The sequence below is a fragment of the Melospiza melodia genome, chromosome 21 (assembly GCF_035770615.1).
Source record: "Melospiza melodia melodia isolate bMelMel2 chromosome 21, bMelMel2.pri, whole genome shotgun sequence".
In the NCBI taxonomy this organism is placed as follows: Eukaryota; Metazoa; Chordata; class Aves; order Passeriformes; family Passerellidae; genus Melospiza; species Melospiza melodia.
The window spans coordinates 13,206,491-13,223,360 of record NC_086214.1 but is presented as its reverse complement, the minus strand read 5'-3'; the positions used below and the strand labels follow the sequence as shown (position 1 = coordinate 13,223,360).

Genomic DNA, 16,870 nt, shown 5'->3' with positions numbered 1-16,870 from the left:
TTTCACAGGCAGTTCTGTACCCTGGGACACAAGGTGCAGGTCCAGGGGACCATAACTTTTGGAAGAAGTTGCCAAAAACCTTTTCCACTTGCTGGTGGTTTTCCCACAGGGTTAAAATGGAGATGGCTCTGTTTGGGGTGAGGGGCTTTGCTGCAGGGCAGTCCTCAGGGAGCGACTACAGTTAAAATGCAGGATTTACTCAGCTGCCAGAGGGTCTGTGAGGGCAGGTTTGTGTGACCCATTGATCTGGCAGTGTTTGTGCTGTTGCTGAAGTCACTCCTGCCGGGACAGGTTGTGCACTCTGGGCTCCCCTGCCCTGGGGATCCATGGAGACCTTCAGGTGTGCCAGCTGGCTGCTGCTCTGAGGGTTAAAATGAGCTTCCAGTCGCCGTGTGGGTCATCAGCATCCAGAGATGTGTGTGGGGACAGTGACCACCCAGGCTGAGTGTTCAGGGGGTCTCTGTTGCATTTTGCACCTTTCAATGATAAATCCAAGCCTGCCTTTTTTTGTTTTTCCTTTTTTCTGCCTGTGTTGTCTCTGAGTTCAGAATTTTCCATCAGCGCTTCCAACCAGCCCTGCTGGGACACAGTTTTCCTTGAAGTGACCTGTAACAGAGTTGCTGAGCTCCTTTTTCTAAAGTTTTAGTGGCAGATTAAGTAAACTCCTCCATAAATGCCACTTGGAAAGCACTTTGGGCCCATCTGTCTTGTTTAATAAATTGTTGTTGATTATTGCTAAATTTAATTCCTAGTTTCCGAGACGGTATCTTGTATCAAATTCTTGTTTAAAATAGAACAAAACCTGGATGTCTTCTGGTGTTTGTCCATCAGGGCTCTGGTTTCATAAGCAGTGACATGGGTGCACAGTCACCTGACAATCCACTTGTATCAGCTGAAAGCCAAATTTTTGGATGCAGTTCAGCTGTTACCTCACATGAAGCCCACAGAGTTTTAGCTTGCTGCTCCTAACGCTGGATGGACTCCTCGGTGTCTCAATAAATTATGGGGATGCTTAAGCAGAACTAATCATCTGCTAAAGGAAATTTGGCCAAACGCCCCAATTTCAGCCTGGGCAGCAGGGGCTGAGCGTGCCCTGCCTGGCAGAGGGACAAGGTGCCTGCTTAGAGTGGCTGCACAGAGCCCTGGGTGCAATGAAAGATCCTTTTGAGCCTGTTCTGAATGAAAAAATTCCTTTGCAGCCCAGCAGGTTGTGGCTGGAGCTGCACTGAGGAGCACTGATGCTGTGGTTTTGGGCCAGCTGTGGGCAGGGAGGCACAGATGTGCTGTGGGGCTGCTCCAAGGGGATTTCTCCTCTGCTGCATGGAGGAATCCTTCTGCTCCAGGCTGTCTGCAGGCTCAGGATCAATATGCACTGTCTGCACCTTTGTGTGCACAAACAGAATTGGGTTTGTGCTGTCTGAGCCCCTCAGCTAAAGGAGTCTCCCTGCCTGGTTTGGCTTGCACATCACAGGTGCTCAGGGAAACTTTCTGGTCGTGCTTCCCCTTCATCTCTGTCCTCAAAATGATTCCCCCTCTGGCTCTCCCTGTGCTGGAGCTTCTGTGTGGGCAGATTTCTGAGGAAGGAACATTTCCTCTGTCCCAGCCTGGCCATGGATGCTTCCAGGGATGGCCCCAGCTTCTCTGGGCACCCTGTGCCAAGCCCTCCCCAGCCTCACAGGGAGCAATTTCTGCTTTATTTCCAACCTGAACCTGCCCTCCTTCAGCTTAAGGCCATGAACTCCATCCACCTGCAGTGAAAAGGTGACTTCCTCCTCTCTCTGTTGAAAGAACAGGTGGTTTGGCCTCCTGGCTGTGCCTGGTTGTACTGATAAGGTGGGAATTGCACATGGGAACTGAGCTCCTTCCTTCCCTGGAAGCTGCTCTGCTCCCTGAGCAAACACTGTATAGCTCTGCCTGCCTCTCTGAAGCTGTGTTCTTATTTTGGTGTTGTTTTACTGCCTTTAGCCTCAGTTAACAGAAATGTCCTCTCTAAATTCAGTCATTTGTTGGGAGATTGTGCAGAGATTCCCTGGCAGCCGCGTGCTCGCTTCTCTGATCCTCCTGCCTGAGAGATAACCAATCTCAGTGTGGTGAATTTAATGTGAGACACCCCCCCTGCCCCTGCCCCAGCTGGTGTAAAAGGGTCCATTCTGGTGGTGAGCAGATCAGATCTGTCCAACACCTGAACTCTGCCCAAGAGCACTGTAGGGCTCCCTGCCAGGACTCCAGTTCCTCTCACTGCTGCACAACTCTCTGCTGTTGTTGTTATTCACTTTTATCTTGGTGCCAGGGCTTGACCTGGAGACTTTTGGGCTGTCTGCTGCTCTGGGAGCATGTGGAGTTTTATACTTCACGAAGATGGAAAAGCAAAGCTCTTTTGGTTCTTTCTAGGAACTGGAGTGTGGATATTAATTTGATTTTAACTTGGCTGTTCATCTGGATTGATGTGGATTCAGTGGATGTTTGAGTGCCAGGGTGTTGCTCTTGGGCTTGCAGGGAAGCTCAGTGATTTGGGCTGTGTGTGCTGGGAATGTGTGTCCTGTGATTTGGGCTGTGTGTCCTGGGAATGCTCCTGTTCCAAATGCACCTGGCGCGGCAGGTGAGCAGCCAGGTGTGTGACTAGGAAGGGAACTTCTGCCAAACTGTTGGCACTGGGTTATCTGGGAGGAATCCTGGCAGCTTGTACCCATTTGGGCTCTGTAGATATTCCAGCTTTAGGCTAAAGACCTGCCTGGGCTGATGCTGCATTCTGTGTTAGCAGGGAAGGGAAGTTACCTGCCAGGCAGTGCAGGGGGGGCTGGCTCTGTTCTGTGCTTTATTTCATTCTATCCTGTATTATTTAATTCTATCCTATTCCCTGAAATCCTGAGGCTCAGCTCACGTCAGAGCTGAGTCAGGTTTCATTTGTTTTGACCTGTAGGTCCAAGCCAGGGCTTCACCTGCCGGAGCTCTGTGACACTGTGTGTGTGTGCCTGCACCAGCTGCCTGTGGCATTCCCTCAGAGCTGTCCCTGTCCCCTCCCCAGCCCTCCTGGTTGCTGTAGTTGTAGACTGGCTGGTCCTTTTGGGCTGAGTATCAGGAAAGGTCAGTTAGGTGAGAGGCAAGGTTTTGTCCTCTGTTGAGGAGGTTAGTTATGTTTAGATGGTGGGTTAAGGGGTTAAAGTACCCTAGAGATGTGGAGAAGTTTGAGAGAGGGGTTTGTTTTGTGACCATAAGTGTTTGGGCTATTTCTGAGATTTCTAGGGCTAAAGCAATGCCTAGGGCTGTTACAATCCTGCAAATGCACTGAACCCCTGGGCTCACAGAGCCTGCAGCAGCTGGGGATGTGCTCGCCTGGACAGGATTCCCAGTGGGTGCTGCATCGGATGTTCACCCGTGGGTGCTGCATCCTTCCCTCCTGTGGGTGCTGCATCCTCCTGGGTGCTTCAGCATCCCTCCCTTGGGCACTGCATCCCCTCCCACGGGTGCTGCATTTCCCTGGGTGCTGCTCCATCCTCCTCCCTGTGGGTGCTCCTGCATCCCTCCCGTGGCTGCTGCATCCTTCCCTGTGGGGTGCTGCTCCATTCCTCCTCTCCCTTGGGTGCTGCTGCATCCCTCTCTTGGGCACTGCATCCCTCCCTCCCGTGGGTGCAGCATCCCTCCCGCGGGTGCTGTATCCCTCTGGGTGCAGCATCCCTTCCTCCCGTGGGTGCTGTATCCCTCTGGGTGCAGCATCCCGCCCGTAGCCGGTGCTGCCCCGCTCCGGGATCTCCCCCGGCCCCGGTGCTCGGAGCAGCCGCGGTGGGCTCATTACTATTACGTTGCTCATTCCGGTACTCGCTGCTCGTTGCGTAACGGCGGCCGGGCTGTCCCTGCCCCGATCAGCTGCTCGGCTGACGGCTGGAGGGAGGGACGGAGGGGCGGACGGGGCCGGGCCCCGTGCTGCGTCACCGCCGCTGTGTCGCTGTCACCGCGGGGCAGCCGCGCACGGCTGGCGGGCTCGGGGCACCGGGATGGGCCCTGCGCGCGGGAGAAGCCCGGTGAGGCTCCCGTGAGCTGCAGGGCTGCGGGGAGGGGCTGGGAGCGGCCCCGGCTCGGTGGTTCCTCACTCACTCACTCACTCACCCAGCATGGAGGATTCTGCGGAGCAGAGTCAGGAGATGAGGTACCACATGCTGCAGAGGTAAGGATCGCTGATCTGCCTGCCTCCCCTGCCTGGCCTCTGCTGGGGATGCTCTCTGAGCTCCTGGGGTTCATTTCATCCTCTGGGCTCTGTGCTGGGGATGCTCTCTGAGCTCCTGGTGCTCATTTCATCCTCTGGGCTCTGTGCTGGGGATGCTCTCAGAGCTCCTGGTGTTCATTTCATCCTCTGGGCTCTGTGCTGGGGATGCTCTCTGAGCTCCTGGTGTTCATTTTATCCTCTGGAACTCTGGAATAGCCCCATGGCTCTGTGCTGGGAATGCTCTCCGAGCTCCTGGTGTTCATTTCACCCCCTGGGCTCTGTGCTGGGGATGCTCTCTGAGCTCCTGGGGTTCATTTTAGCCCCTGGAACATCCCCATGGCTCTGTGCTGGGGATGCTCTCAGAGCTCCTGGTGTTCATTTCATCCTCTGGGCTCTGTGCTGGGGGTGCTCTCAGAGCTCCTGGTGTTCATTTTAGCCTCTGGAACTCTGGAATAGCCCCATGGCTCTGTGCTGGGGATGCTCTCTGAGCTCCTGGTGTTCATTTCATCCCCTGGGCTCTCCGTGCATGCAGCCTGTGACAGAGGTGCCAGGGTGCAGCTCAGCTGGGGGATCGGGGTTCTTCAAGTTAGAGGTTCTGCACAACTTTTACCCCTCTGTGTCCTCATTCATATTTAAGTTGATTTCAGCATTGTCTGGGGCTAAATTACACAGGGACTTTCTCAGAGATCTCCTCACAGAGCCTCTGGATTTCAGTGCTGGCAGTGAAATGCACAGGGCTGTGCACTGGTGTATTTCATATAGAGAAATAGAAAGGTAAACTTCAGGTAAATACAACTGTGGATGTGATTTGCATATAAATATAGAGGTGTGTAACATGCACAAAAATACACTTACATTAGTTATATAGATGTATGTTTTATAAATATACTTGTACTATCTATACACACATAGAGGTATATATACAAACACATAGGTATGTTACATATATACAAATAAAGGGGAGAAAAGCATTTTGAAAATTCCTCCACCACAAACCATGGCAGTTGTGAGCAGGTGGTTAATAGGGATGGCAGTCACTAACTCAGCATTTATTCTGTTTTGTTTTGAAAGATCCATACTTTCTTCCTTCCTGTCCAGCTTCTACCTCATCTTATCCTGCAGAAAACCCCAACTCTTCTGTTTTGATTACAGTGTGCAGCCTGTGATTATTGATAAATAAACTTGGTGTTCTTGGCATGCTCACAAATCAAACTGTAGTTGTTTATGTCCAAATGTTTGTTGCATCCTGAGTTGTGAACCTCAGGCTCTGTTGACATGTTGCCTGGAGCAGTATCTTTGTGTGTGGTAATTTCTTGGTGGGACAGTTCCTATTTAAACATGTTCACAAATCCTCACCTTGGCGTTCTGATCTTGTTTTTGTTGAGACTGCTCTCAGTAACCCTGTAATGCATAAACCTCTCTGGCTCCTTGGACTGTGCTCCTTCCTTGCCAGGAAGACTCTGACCCCCTAAATGCATCCATTTAGTAGAAATTCAACCTTAACTGCACCTTTGCTCTCTTTCTTGCCTGTTTCTCCTGTCCTTGCATTCCCAGGCTGAGTTCACAGCAGTGTGATAACTTTTGGGGACAGCCCTGAGTTTGGTGACAGTGTCTGGAAGTGCAGCTGGGTGGAAGAAGGGGCTGAAGGGGCTGAACCTGTGCGCACAGAGCTTGTTCTGCGCCTTTCTCTGGCTCTCAGCTCCTCTCTGAGATAAGATGGTTGAGTGGATGGAGTTGTTGTGACCTAGCACAGGTCCCAGGGTGTCACTGGCAGGGACAGCCTTGCTCTGGGGTGTCCCTGTGCTCCTGGTGAGGTGCTGAGGAGGCTCTGTGCTCCATGTGGGGAAACCTCCATGGCCATAAGGGCTTTCTGAGGGAATGTCAGAGGGAATTCCCTGCCAGGCTGTGGCCAGGCCCCTGGAGCAGCAGCTCCCTCCAGCAGGGATGCTCCAGCAGCAGCTCTGGGGCTCCCTGGCCTTGGTGGCAGAGGGAAACCTGTGCCTTGGCTTCTCCTGGTGCTGCTTTTCCCTGTGTGCCCTCCCCCAGCTGCTCTCCCTGCATCCCATGCCGTTCCCAGGGGAATTGGGAATTACTCAATGGAGCAGCTGAGTAGGGCAGAGGTTCTGTCCAGAGGGCTCCTGGGCACAGATCTGCAGTGACCCTTGGTGCTGCTGAGGCTCCCCAGAGCTCTGAGCTGAGATCCTCATTCCTGAGGATTCTGAATTGCTCATTCTGAGCTGAGATCCTCATCCCAGTCCTCATTCCTGAGGATTTTGGATTCCTCATTCTGAGCTGAGATCCTCCTTTCCAATCCCCATTCCTGAGGATTCTGGATTCCTCGTTCTGAGCTGAGATCCTCCTTCCCAATCCTCATTCCTGAGGATTCTGAATTGCTCATTCTGAGCTAGATCCTCATCCCAATCCTCATTCCTGAGGATTCTGAATTGCTCATTCTGAGCTAGATCCTCATCCCAATCCCCATTCCTGAGGATTCTGGATTCCTCATTCTGAGCTGAGATCCTCCTTCCCAATCCCCATTCCTGAGGATTCTGGATTCCTCATTCTGAGCTGAGATCCTCCTTCCCAATCCCCATTCCTGAGGATTCTGGATTCCTCATTCTGAGCTGAGATCCTCATCCCAATCCTCATTCCTGAGGATTCTGGATTCCTCATTCTGAGCTGAGATCCTCATCCCAGTCCTCATTCCTGAGGATTCTGAATTGCTAATTCTGAGCTGAGATCCTCCTTCCCAATCCCCATTCCTTCATAAAGGTCTGTGCTGGTGCCAGGGGCAGGGGAAGGGCTTCCCTGTGCTCCTGGGGAGGGAAACCTGGGGAAATCTCAGTAAAAACAAGTGATCTGTGGGCTGAGCAGAGGTGAAGCCTCAGTGCCTGTGACATGGAAAGTGTCCCATGAATTCCCTGATTTCCAGCCGTGCTGCACCAGGGCAGGCACTGGGTGTGAGCAGCAGCTCTGTGCTCTCCCCTGGAATTTCCTCTCACAGACTGAGCTTTGTGAGCCCTGGCAAAGCAGAGCCAGAGGGGATCTGTGCCTGTGGTGTTGCTGTGGGAGCTGGAGCAGGAGGAGGGGAGGTGGCTGTGCCATTCCCACACACAGGAGCTGTGGCAGGGCACGGGGCTGGGCTTGGCAGGCACAAAATTGGCTTTCTGTGCTTGGAGTGGGAGTAATGTGATAAATTTGTCCTCTGGCTCCCAGAGCTTTTGAGGAAGATGTTAAAGACTGGGTAGTGGAGAGCTCCTGGAAGATGATTTCCATAGCCAGTCTGAGTCTCTCATTTGCACCTGGAGATAAATTTGCTGTGCTTTCCAAGAGGATTTCCTTACAGAGCCTGATCTTTGCAGCTTGTTTTGCCAAAGCCAGAAATCACTGTTGTTTCCAGCTTCTCTGGATGGATTGAAGGCAATCTGGTGGAGCATTGTTCTGTGTTGGGATAGCAACACACAGCAGATGTAATTTTACCTATTTATGTTTTGACATAGCTGGGATTTTTCCAGATAACCTGAAACTTTTGGAAATAACTGAAAAGAAGTTTAAAAGGAGTTATCCCTGCGAAACAGAGGAGAGGGTCTGGGGGCAAGGAGAGATTCCGCTTGTCTGACTGGGGAGCGTGGCCAAAGAGAACCTTCCCAGCGCACACACACTTTGTTCTGCTGGTGTCCCGCTGTCCTGACGGGCTGTTTGTCTGTCCCTCTCCCCAGGCCCAGCATGTCTGGTTTGCACCTTGTCAAGCAGGGCCGGGACAGGAAGAAGGTGGACGTGCAGCGGGATTTCACCGTGGCTTCTCCAGCAGAGTTTGTGACTCGCTTTGGAGGCAATAAAGTTATTGAGAAGGTAAAACTCCCTGTCCTGTTCCAGATAGCCCAGCTCCTCTCTGCAGCTCTGCCTTGTCTCTCTGAGGCTGTACATTGCAGGTATCAAATTACCGATGTTTCTGAGCTTGGAGGTTGTGCTTCTGCCTGGAATCATCGTGTTTCCTTTTTCTCTGTGATAAACAAATATCTGATTATTTTATCTTAAAGTAATAAGAAAAAATATGTGAGTGAGCCAGAGCACTTCTGCTGGTACAGAAGGATTTATAGACAGAAAAAACAAAAGTAGACTGGAAAAACATTAAGAAATGTATTTAAAAATTCTTAATAATTTGATTTGAGTCCTTCTGCTCTTTAATCCAACCAAGGCATAGCACATTAAAATTTTATGGTGAAACAAGAGCTGCACTCTGAACTGACAGATGTGCCATGAGCAGGATGCTGGCTGAAAAGCTGCACAGCCCCAAACTGGGCAATAAATCTGTGGGGGGAAAAAACTTCTTTAATGATTGTTAACATGTAAATATAAAAATAGAAAACATACAAATATAAACTTGTAAATATAAATATACAAGCATATATTTTTGTGCTATTCATATAAACATAAAATATAGAAATATAAAACATATAATAATGTACATTTATAATATATAAATAATATATAAGAAATATATTGTTTATATTTTACACATATAAATATAAATATATAAATATGAATAAATATATAAATATAAATTTTGTACTATGCATATAAATATAAAATATTTATATAAATAAATATAAATATATATTTATATAAATAAAAATATAAATATAAATATATATTAATATAAAATATATAATAATGTATATTTATAATATATAAATAATACTGTATAATAAATATATAACACATATTTTATATAAATATAGAATATATAAATGTATAAAATATGAATAACTATATAAATATAAATTCGGTGCTATTTAGACTCTGTTTGATGCCAGCTTCTGATGCCCCCAGGTGCTGATAGCCAACAATGGCATTGCAGCAGTGAAGTGCATGAGGTCCATCCGCCGCTGGTCCTACGAGATGTTCAGGAACGAGAGGGCCATCAGGTTCGTGGTCATGGTCACCCCTGAGGACCTCAAAGCCAATGCAGGTGAGCTGGGCAGGGTCACAGCCTCCTCCTGGCTCTGGGAGGGCTCAGCCTGGGGAAAGCAGGATTTTTGGAGTGAGTCCTGCTCTAAAAAAGCAGGATTTTTGAGTGCTGTTAGATTTGCAGCCTGATGTACCCCTGTGTTTGCAGAGTACATTAAAATGGCAGATCACTACGTGCCCGTGCCAGGAGGACCCAACAACAACAACTATGCAAACGTGGAGCTCATCCTGGACATTGCCAAGAGGATCCCAGTGCAGGTGAGAGGTGCCACAGACCCTGGGCTGTCTGCTGTCCTTCAGGAAGGAGCTGTGCTGGGGAGCAAAGCAGGACAAAGAAACTGGAATTCAAACCAGATGGGCACCCAAATGCAGCCCATGGGACAGTGCAGCAGCTGTCCCAGTAGGAATATCTGCAGGAGAAGGAGATCCCTGCAGCCCTGCACTTTCCTGCACCCAGATCTTCCTCAGATCCTCCTCACCCAGATCTTCCTCACCCAACTCCTCCTCAGCCTGCTTGCACTTGCCTGCAAGGTGCAAGCCACCCTTGAAATTCAGCACACCCTGCAGCTCAGAGGCTGTTCTGAGGCTGTTTTCCATGAGGAAAAGAAAGACTTGGAGTGTTTGCATGTGTCTGTTTCTGCTCACTTGCTTGTTGCATTCAGACAAAGAGCAAATTGTTTGTTTTCTCCTGCAGGCTGTGTGGGCTGGCTGGGGCCATGCATCAGAGAACCCCAAACTGCCAGAACTTCTCCACAAAAACGGGATTGCATTCATGGGTGAGGAGATGGACTGCTCTTCTGGTGTCTGTTCCTTGTTTGGAGTGGGGAGGTTTAGGGGGATAGAAACCCTGAGCCCAAGAGAGAGCCACGAGGAGTGGTCTGCAGTGCAGGATGGATGAAATGTTCTTTACAGCAGTCCTTGTATGGAAGAAGGGGAAAGTTTTCCAAAACAGCCTTTAATGTAGAGGTAAAAAATCAGAAAATATTCCTGTTAAAGCAGATTGTCCCTGTTCTCGTTTTAAAGAGGGCTCAGTTTTATGGGAGGGGTGGAGTTTCTCCTAAATCAGATTTCTGGACCTGCCCTAATGTCCAAACCCCTGTGTCTCTCTCTTTGCTCTCTGCAGGTCCTCCCAGCCAAGCCATGTGGGCCTTAGGAGATAAAATTGCCTCTTCCATCGTGGCTCAGACTGCTGGCATCCCAACTCTTCCCTGGAGCGGCAGTGGTAAGGGGGAAGTTGTCCTGTGTTTATCAAGAGCATCCTGATCTTCTTTCCCTCCAGCATGTCCAATTTTTAAGAAGCTCTGTGCTCACAAGTGTGTTCCAGGAGATGTTAGGGTGCTGATGACATTTCTTGTGTTTAAAGGTGGTGATTTATGTGGATTGTGCACATTTTAACTGTGGCTAGACCAACTCAGGGGGTTCCTCTGCCCCAGTGGCTGGGACTTGACCCCTGTGAATTGTGGGATAGACAGAGGAGATGAATGGGTTCATTTAGAGGGGCTTTATCAGACTTCAGCTGGAAATACAGACTCCAGTCTGGCTTTGTCAGTTTGTGGTCTGGTTTTAAGTCATTTTGTGCTCCAGGGCTGCGAGTGGACTGGCAGGAGAACGACCTCCAGAAGCGAATCCTGAGCGTTCCCCAGGAGCTCTACGAGAAGGGTTACGTCAGGGACGCTGATGATGGCCTCAGGGTGGGTCTGGGGGCTCCAGGGTGGGTCTGGGGGCTTCCAGGGTGGGTCTGAGGGTTTTCATGTTACCCAAATTTTTAAATGATTTTCTGTATTACACAAAAGCTTTTCTGTGAATTCGTAGATTTAATAGCATTGAAGCACTGACAAAACATTTTGTGATCTCTTGCAGAGGTCAGAGTTCTCTGTAATCACAAAATCCCTGCTGATTTTTTCCAGCTACAAGCACCCTTGCCAATGGGATATTTGGTTTCTATGCCATTGGTTGCTAAATAGTCAGATGTGGATGTGAATCAGAAGGGATATAAGGAAATAATGATCTTTTCGCTGGACCCTGCTGCCTTTTTGTCCTTACCCTGCTGTTCTGCTCCTCTTGCCAGGCTGCTGAGGAGGTTGGCTACCCTGTCATGATCAAGGCCTCTGAAGGAGGAGGAGGAAAAGGGATCAGGAAAGTGAACAATGCAGATGACTTCCCCAACCTGTTCAGACAGGTGATGCTCCCACTCCCCTGGGCTGCTTTACTCTCCGTCTTCGGGCTGGGTCTGTGGGACCTCAGCACTGAGGGTGCTCTGCCTCTCTCTGCCCCTGCTGCAGGTCCAAACAGAGGTGCCAGGCTCCCCCATCTTTGTGATGAGGCTGGCCAAGCAGTCCAGGCACCTGGAGGTGCAGATCCTGGCAGACCAGTACGGCAACGCCATCTCGCTCTTCGGCCGCGACTGCTCCGTGCAGCGCCGCCACCAGAAGATCATCGAGGAGGCCCCAGCCTCCATTGCCACCTCTGCAGTGTTTGAGCACATGGAGCAGGTGAGAGGGGCTCTGCAGCTTGCCCTGCCCCGCCAGGACTTGGTATTTTTGCTTTACATTTGCATTGTTGAGTGTTTTAAAGGAGCAATGCAGCGTTGTGTCTCTCCACCTGCTTGGTGTGGGCAGCCACTCACATTTCCACACTAAATCTCACCAACAGCTAAATCTCCAGTCTTCCACACTAAATCTCCAACACCAATGGCTCATTTCAAAGATAAATGCCCCCCAAGAAAGGGGAGGAAAATGTGTTTTAAATGTGTTATCATATCAAAAGCAAGTTTCAGGAGCTGCAGGAATTGCCTGATGTTGAGTGTTGCAAATATTTGCTTCAAACTCTGCCTTCTGTGAATTGTAGATGAAATAAGTCAGAAATCAAAACTCCACTGGCTTTTCTCTTGGGCCTGTTACAAGTGTTGGGGTGTTTCAGAATGGCAGCAGAGATCTGGAGTGGGTGTGCTGGGTGAGCAGAGCGAGCAGGGGTGTCTGTAAATGCAATATTCTTGTTTTGTGTGACTGGCAATGCAATATTCCTGTTTTGTGTGTCCCAGTGTGCAGTGAAGCTTGCCAAGATGGTGGGCTATGTGAGTGCAGGCACTGTGGAGTACCTGTACAGCCAGGATGGCAGCTTCTACTTCCTGGAGCTGAACCCACGGCTGCAGGTGGAGCATCCCTGCACTGAGATGGTGGCAGATGTCAACCTGCCAGCAGCACAGCTCCAGGTGAGCACACACATGGAATTTCCCACCTTTCAGCAGTTGTTTGATGCTCCCCAAAGGCGCCAGGGGTTTCCTCAGAGATCCTGTACAGAGCAGTTTTTGGTGTGCTGTGGCTTGTCAGTCCCTTGTGTGTCCCCCCAGCTTTCCAGCAGTGGGTAGATGCCACAGTCCCCTCGCACCTCAGTAAGGCTCTGTGTGATTTTCTAATTCTTTTTTGAACTGTATCTATAAAAAAAACCCTACGAATGAACAGGCAAAATGGGATTTTGCTCCATAAGGATGCAGCCAGCAGCTGGTTCTGCAGGTTACTCTGCCCACAGTTTGTAATTGCAAAATTCCACAGTTTCCTATAACTAATTAGGGCCCTTCTGCCTCACTGGGACCTCAGTATATTTTTACCAGGCCTAATGCATGCCCATCCTCAGCTGACCTGGCACTGCCAGCATTCCCTGGAGCCTTTTAATCAGTCAATGGAAAATTCTGGCTGGAGGGCTTAAGGTGGATATTGCACTGAGCTGAGCTGTCCTGGGAAGTGTGAGTGTGTGGCTCTGTGAGGGGACAAACTCAGTGGTGGGGCTTGTTTATTTATCTGTGTTTCCCTCCTCAGATTGCCATGGGGATCCCCCTGCACAGGATCAAGGACATCAGGGTGATGTACGGAGTTTCTCCCTGGGGGGACACAACCATTGACTTTGAGAACTCGGCCCACGTGCCCAGCCCTCGTGGGCACGTCATCGCCGCCCGCATCACCAGCGAGAACCCTGACGAGGTGAGGCCTCCCCTCCGGCCCTGCTGCTCACCCTGGCCTTCCCAGGGCCTCTCCCTGCTGCTGCTGCTGCTCAACATTTTGGCAGCAAGTGTAAGAGATTCTTCCCTTACCTCACTTAGGCTCCGTTAGACACAGCCTGAACTTGTTACACCGCGGTGCAGCACAAAGAGCTGTTCTCAGAGCCCTCATTCCGGGTTGTTCACCTTTTCTGTAGGGCACAGAGCAATGTCTGAGTGTCTGTCTGTCTTTGCAGGGGTTCAAGCCCAGCTCTGGCACAGTCCAGGAGCTGAATTTCCGCAGCAATAAGAACGTCTGGGGCTATTTCAGCGTGGCTGCTGCAGGAGGGCTCCATGAGTTTGCTGATTCCCAGTTTGGCCACTGCTTCTCCTGGGGGGAGAACCGTGAGGAAGCCATCTCGTAAGTGGTGTGGGAGGCCTTAGGAATTGCTTGGCTTTGTCCTCTTTGATCCAGGGAAAACAAGGCTCCTTACTTCTGGGAGCTTCAAGAGCAATTTCCCTGTCTTTATCTTGTTTTCCATTTTGTGGCCAGGCTTCTCATCCTGTCTTGCTTTGCAATCCCATTATGTTGCACCTACATTTCTACACTTTTTGCTTAATTTTCTTTCTTTTTCTTCCTTTGTGTTTCATCCCTGCCTTGTATACCTGCTGCTGGGCTGTGACACAGTCACCACAGGGTGAAAATCTCTCTTTAAAGCATCCAAGTGAAGGCTTCTAACAGGGGAACATTGCTAACCTGAGTGAACAATGCTTCAGGATGGTGTGTGAGCCATGCAGTGTCCTCTGTGGTGTGGGATTTTAAAGCACCTGCTCCTCAGGCAGACCTGTCTGACCTATCATCCACGTTTTTCATCCAGAGCCTTTCCCAGTTCCACTCTGCGTGGGGGGGACACCACATCTGTCTGTCTGTCTGTCTGTTGTACACCCCTGACACGTGGTAGGGCCTGGGTGATGATAGCAGGGGGAACTCCTGATCCCACTGGGCTGCTCTTCACACCAGCAGCAGGGAAATCAGTATTCTCCCATTCCCAACCATCCCTTCACACCAGCAGCAGGGAAATCAGCATTCTCCCATTCCCAACCATCCCTTCACACCAGCAGCAGGGAAATCAGCATTCTCCCATTTCCAACATCCCTTCAGGACCCTGCTCCATCCAGTGCCCGCGCTCCTCTGCTCTGACCTTCAGGTGCTTTTCTGTCTGCAGCTGCCATTAGGATGGGGTAGATAACAGGGCTTCTTTCCCCTTTCAGGAACATGGTGGTGGCTCTGAAGGAGCTGTCCATCCGAGGGGACTTCAGGACCACTGTGGAATACCTGATCAAGCTGCTGGAGACAGAGAGCTTCCAGCAGAACCGCATCGACACGGGCTGGCTGGACCGGCTCATCGCTGAGAAAGTGCAGGTGAGCTGCTTGCCCTGCAGGGACACACCTGGCAGGGGCAGGGCTGGTGTCTGCTGCTGCTAAAGGGTGTAGGAATGGTCACTGTCCACTTGATGAATAAATATTTTTGTGGCATTGCTTCTTACATATATCAGAATCCTAGGTCGTCCCTTTTGGGGAAAGTTGGTCTTGAAGTTGTCCAGAAAATCATTAAGACAATGTTATGTTTGGAATCTGGGACAGATGACAGTGGAAGTGTTGTTGGAACCTCGAGATGTGATCCAGGCAGAAGAAAATGTAGTTTTAAATGGTTACAGAAATAATGGCTTCTGTGTAGGGTTCACATGGCTGCCACACTGACTTGATTTTAGAGTGTCGGCCGTGAACCAAAAATGGAGCTGAGGCTGCTGATTCTTGTAGCTGTGTGTTGAGCCTGGGCTGAGGCTGGGGGAGGTGTGACTGTGGCTGTCCCTTTTTTAGGCTGAGAGGCCTGACACCATGCTGGGGGTGGTGTGTGGGGCCCTGCACGTGGCTGACGTGAGCTTCCGAAACAGCGTCTCCAACTTCCTGCACTCCCTGGAAAGGTGAGAGGCCGAGCTGCTCTCCAGGAATCCCTGCTGCTCTACAGGTTCTGTTCAGTGCAGCCCAGCAATGCTCAGGGGCTGTTATCTGCTGGCTGCTGCCTGGCCCCAGGGAGCTCTTTATCTGCTGGGAAAACTGGCAGGTATCTGCATCTCCAAACATCCCCTGCTGGCTGCACAGATTGCTTTGGTTTCTAGCAGGAGCTCCAGGAAATGGCTCAGAAACATGGAGTTCTTGCTCTGTGTGCTGCTAGGGCAGCATCAGGGAGTCTGGGATCACCCAGGAGTGGATGGAAAGGAGAGCAAAGCTGCCCTGTGTGGCTGGAGGGACTTACTTGGTCAAACTGATTCGTGTCTCTCCTAAGAGACTCTATAAAAACCTACTCCCATCTCTCTGCCAGTGTTTCCTGAAGCCTTGCATGCATCTCTGAAGCTCTTTGGACCCCTGGTAGTCCTTTGGTGGCTTGTGGAAGATCAGTTTTGTTTTGCCCTTCCCTTTCCAGGGGCCAGGTCCTCCCTGCTCACACTCTGCTCAACACGGTGGACGTGGAGCTCATCTACGAGGGACGGAAATACGTGCTGAAGGTACAGAGTGGGACCCACCCCCTGCCCGGGCTGCACATGGCCCCCTGTGCTGCTCTGGCCTCCCCTTTGCACACATCTGTGCAGGGAGTTCTGTCTGAGCAGGGCTGATGTTCTCTGCTTTAGTGGGTGAAGAAATCAGCAGGGCAACACCCCTCGCATCGCCCCATTGCAATGTCTGTAAACATTTCAGCCTCTTGCTCTGAGCAGGGTGAAATTTGCTTTGTTACAGGCAAAAACTACTACAAAATAGTTTTGTTTTGGTTGGCCAAAACTTCCAGCTGATTTTTCTGAATGTGTAGGTCCGCTCTGCTGGGGTTTTGACACACCAACGTGACAGAATTTGCAGCAATTTGTCCCCATGGTGTTGCTTTTTTTGCTGCATGCAAAAGCCCCATGTTGCAAAACCAAACAAACATATGAAAGTTAGGAAATATTAGACTTAAGGTTGCCTGTGCAATCCTCTTTAGCTTACTGGGGCAAGTTTGTGTTGAAGTTTTTAATGGCAAGACCATAGGCTGGTTTTTTGCAGCAGTGAGAATTCTGCACCTCCCTGGATTTATCTTTGGTGAGGAATAGAAGCATTGAGCAGCAGCTGAAGTGTTCTTTAAGGGATTTACCCAGCTTCAAATAGCAGCTCTGGGTCAGAGGCTGGGATAGGATCCCCTTCTCAGGGAGAGCACTTGTTGCTGTGGGACAATCTCTCGTTTTCCTCCCAAATTTTCTCCTCCATTATGCAGTGTAAGTGCACAACTGTGCCTTGTAAGGAGATAAGGGTGAGCAAATCATGATTGCACAACCAAACCTCAACCTTCAGTGCAGAAGTGTGAGAGGATTAAATCAGCATTCATGGACAGTGCTAGTCCTGGCATCTCTTGGCTGCTGCGTCACAGAATCCCAGACTGATTTGGGTTGGCCCTTGTGAAAAGCCTCTCCATTTTTCTTGTGGGCTTTTGGAAGGCCACAGTTAAACCTCCCCAGAATTTCTCTTCTCCAGGCTGAACAGTCCCAATCCTCTCAGCCCTGAGCTGCTCCACCCCTCTGCTCACTTGCTTCCTTGCCTTTGTGACCCCAGTTTTTTCACACAACGTCAAACCCCTCCGTTCCTCCTCATCAATTCCCGCTATTGCAGCACTTGGAAAACTCTGTGTTGCGTCAGG

At 50.2% G+C, this 16,870-nt stretch overlaps 1 protein-coding gene across 4 annotated transcripts in view; it reads left to right on the top strand.

Annotated features, from left to right (window-relative positions):
- The window catches only part of ACACA (acetyl-CoA carboxylase alpha), a 99,959-nt gene that overhangs the window by 7,589 nt on the left and 75,500 nt on the right, over positions 1-16,870 (top strand). For 3 of the 4 annotated variants that reach the window (XM_063173711.1, XM_063173714.1, XM_063173712.1), the window contains exons 4-17: positions 7,921-8,053; positions 9,035-9,173; positions 9,321-9,430; positions 9,867-9,948; positions 10,296-10,394; positions 10,757-10,863; positions 11,241-11,351; positions 11,455-11,664; positions 12,213-12,383; positions 12,988-13,149; positions 13,403-13,566; positions 14,418-14,568; positions 15,028-15,131; positions 15,632-15,713. In XM_063173711.1, coding sequence (XP_063029781.1) covers positions 7,921-8,053; positions 9,035-9,173; positions 9,321-9,430; positions 9,867-9,948; positions 10,296-10,394; positions 10,757-10,863; positions 11,241-11,351; positions 11,455-11,664; positions 12,213-12,383; positions 12,988-13,149; positions 13,403-13,566; positions 14,418-14,568; positions 15,028-15,131; positions 15,632-15,713 — 1,825 coding nt within the window. Of the gene's footprint in view, positions 1-4,001; positions 4,163-7,920; positions 8,054-9,034; positions 9,174-9,320; positions 9,431-9,866; positions 9,949-10,295; positions 10,395-10,756; positions 10,864-11,240; positions 11,352-11,454; positions 11,665-12,212; positions 12,384-12,987; positions 13,150-13,402; positions 13,567-14,417; positions 14,569-15,027; positions 15,132-15,631; positions 15,714-16,870 lie in introns of those variants that run through there. The other variant, XM_063173713.1, reaches the window with a different exon arrangement.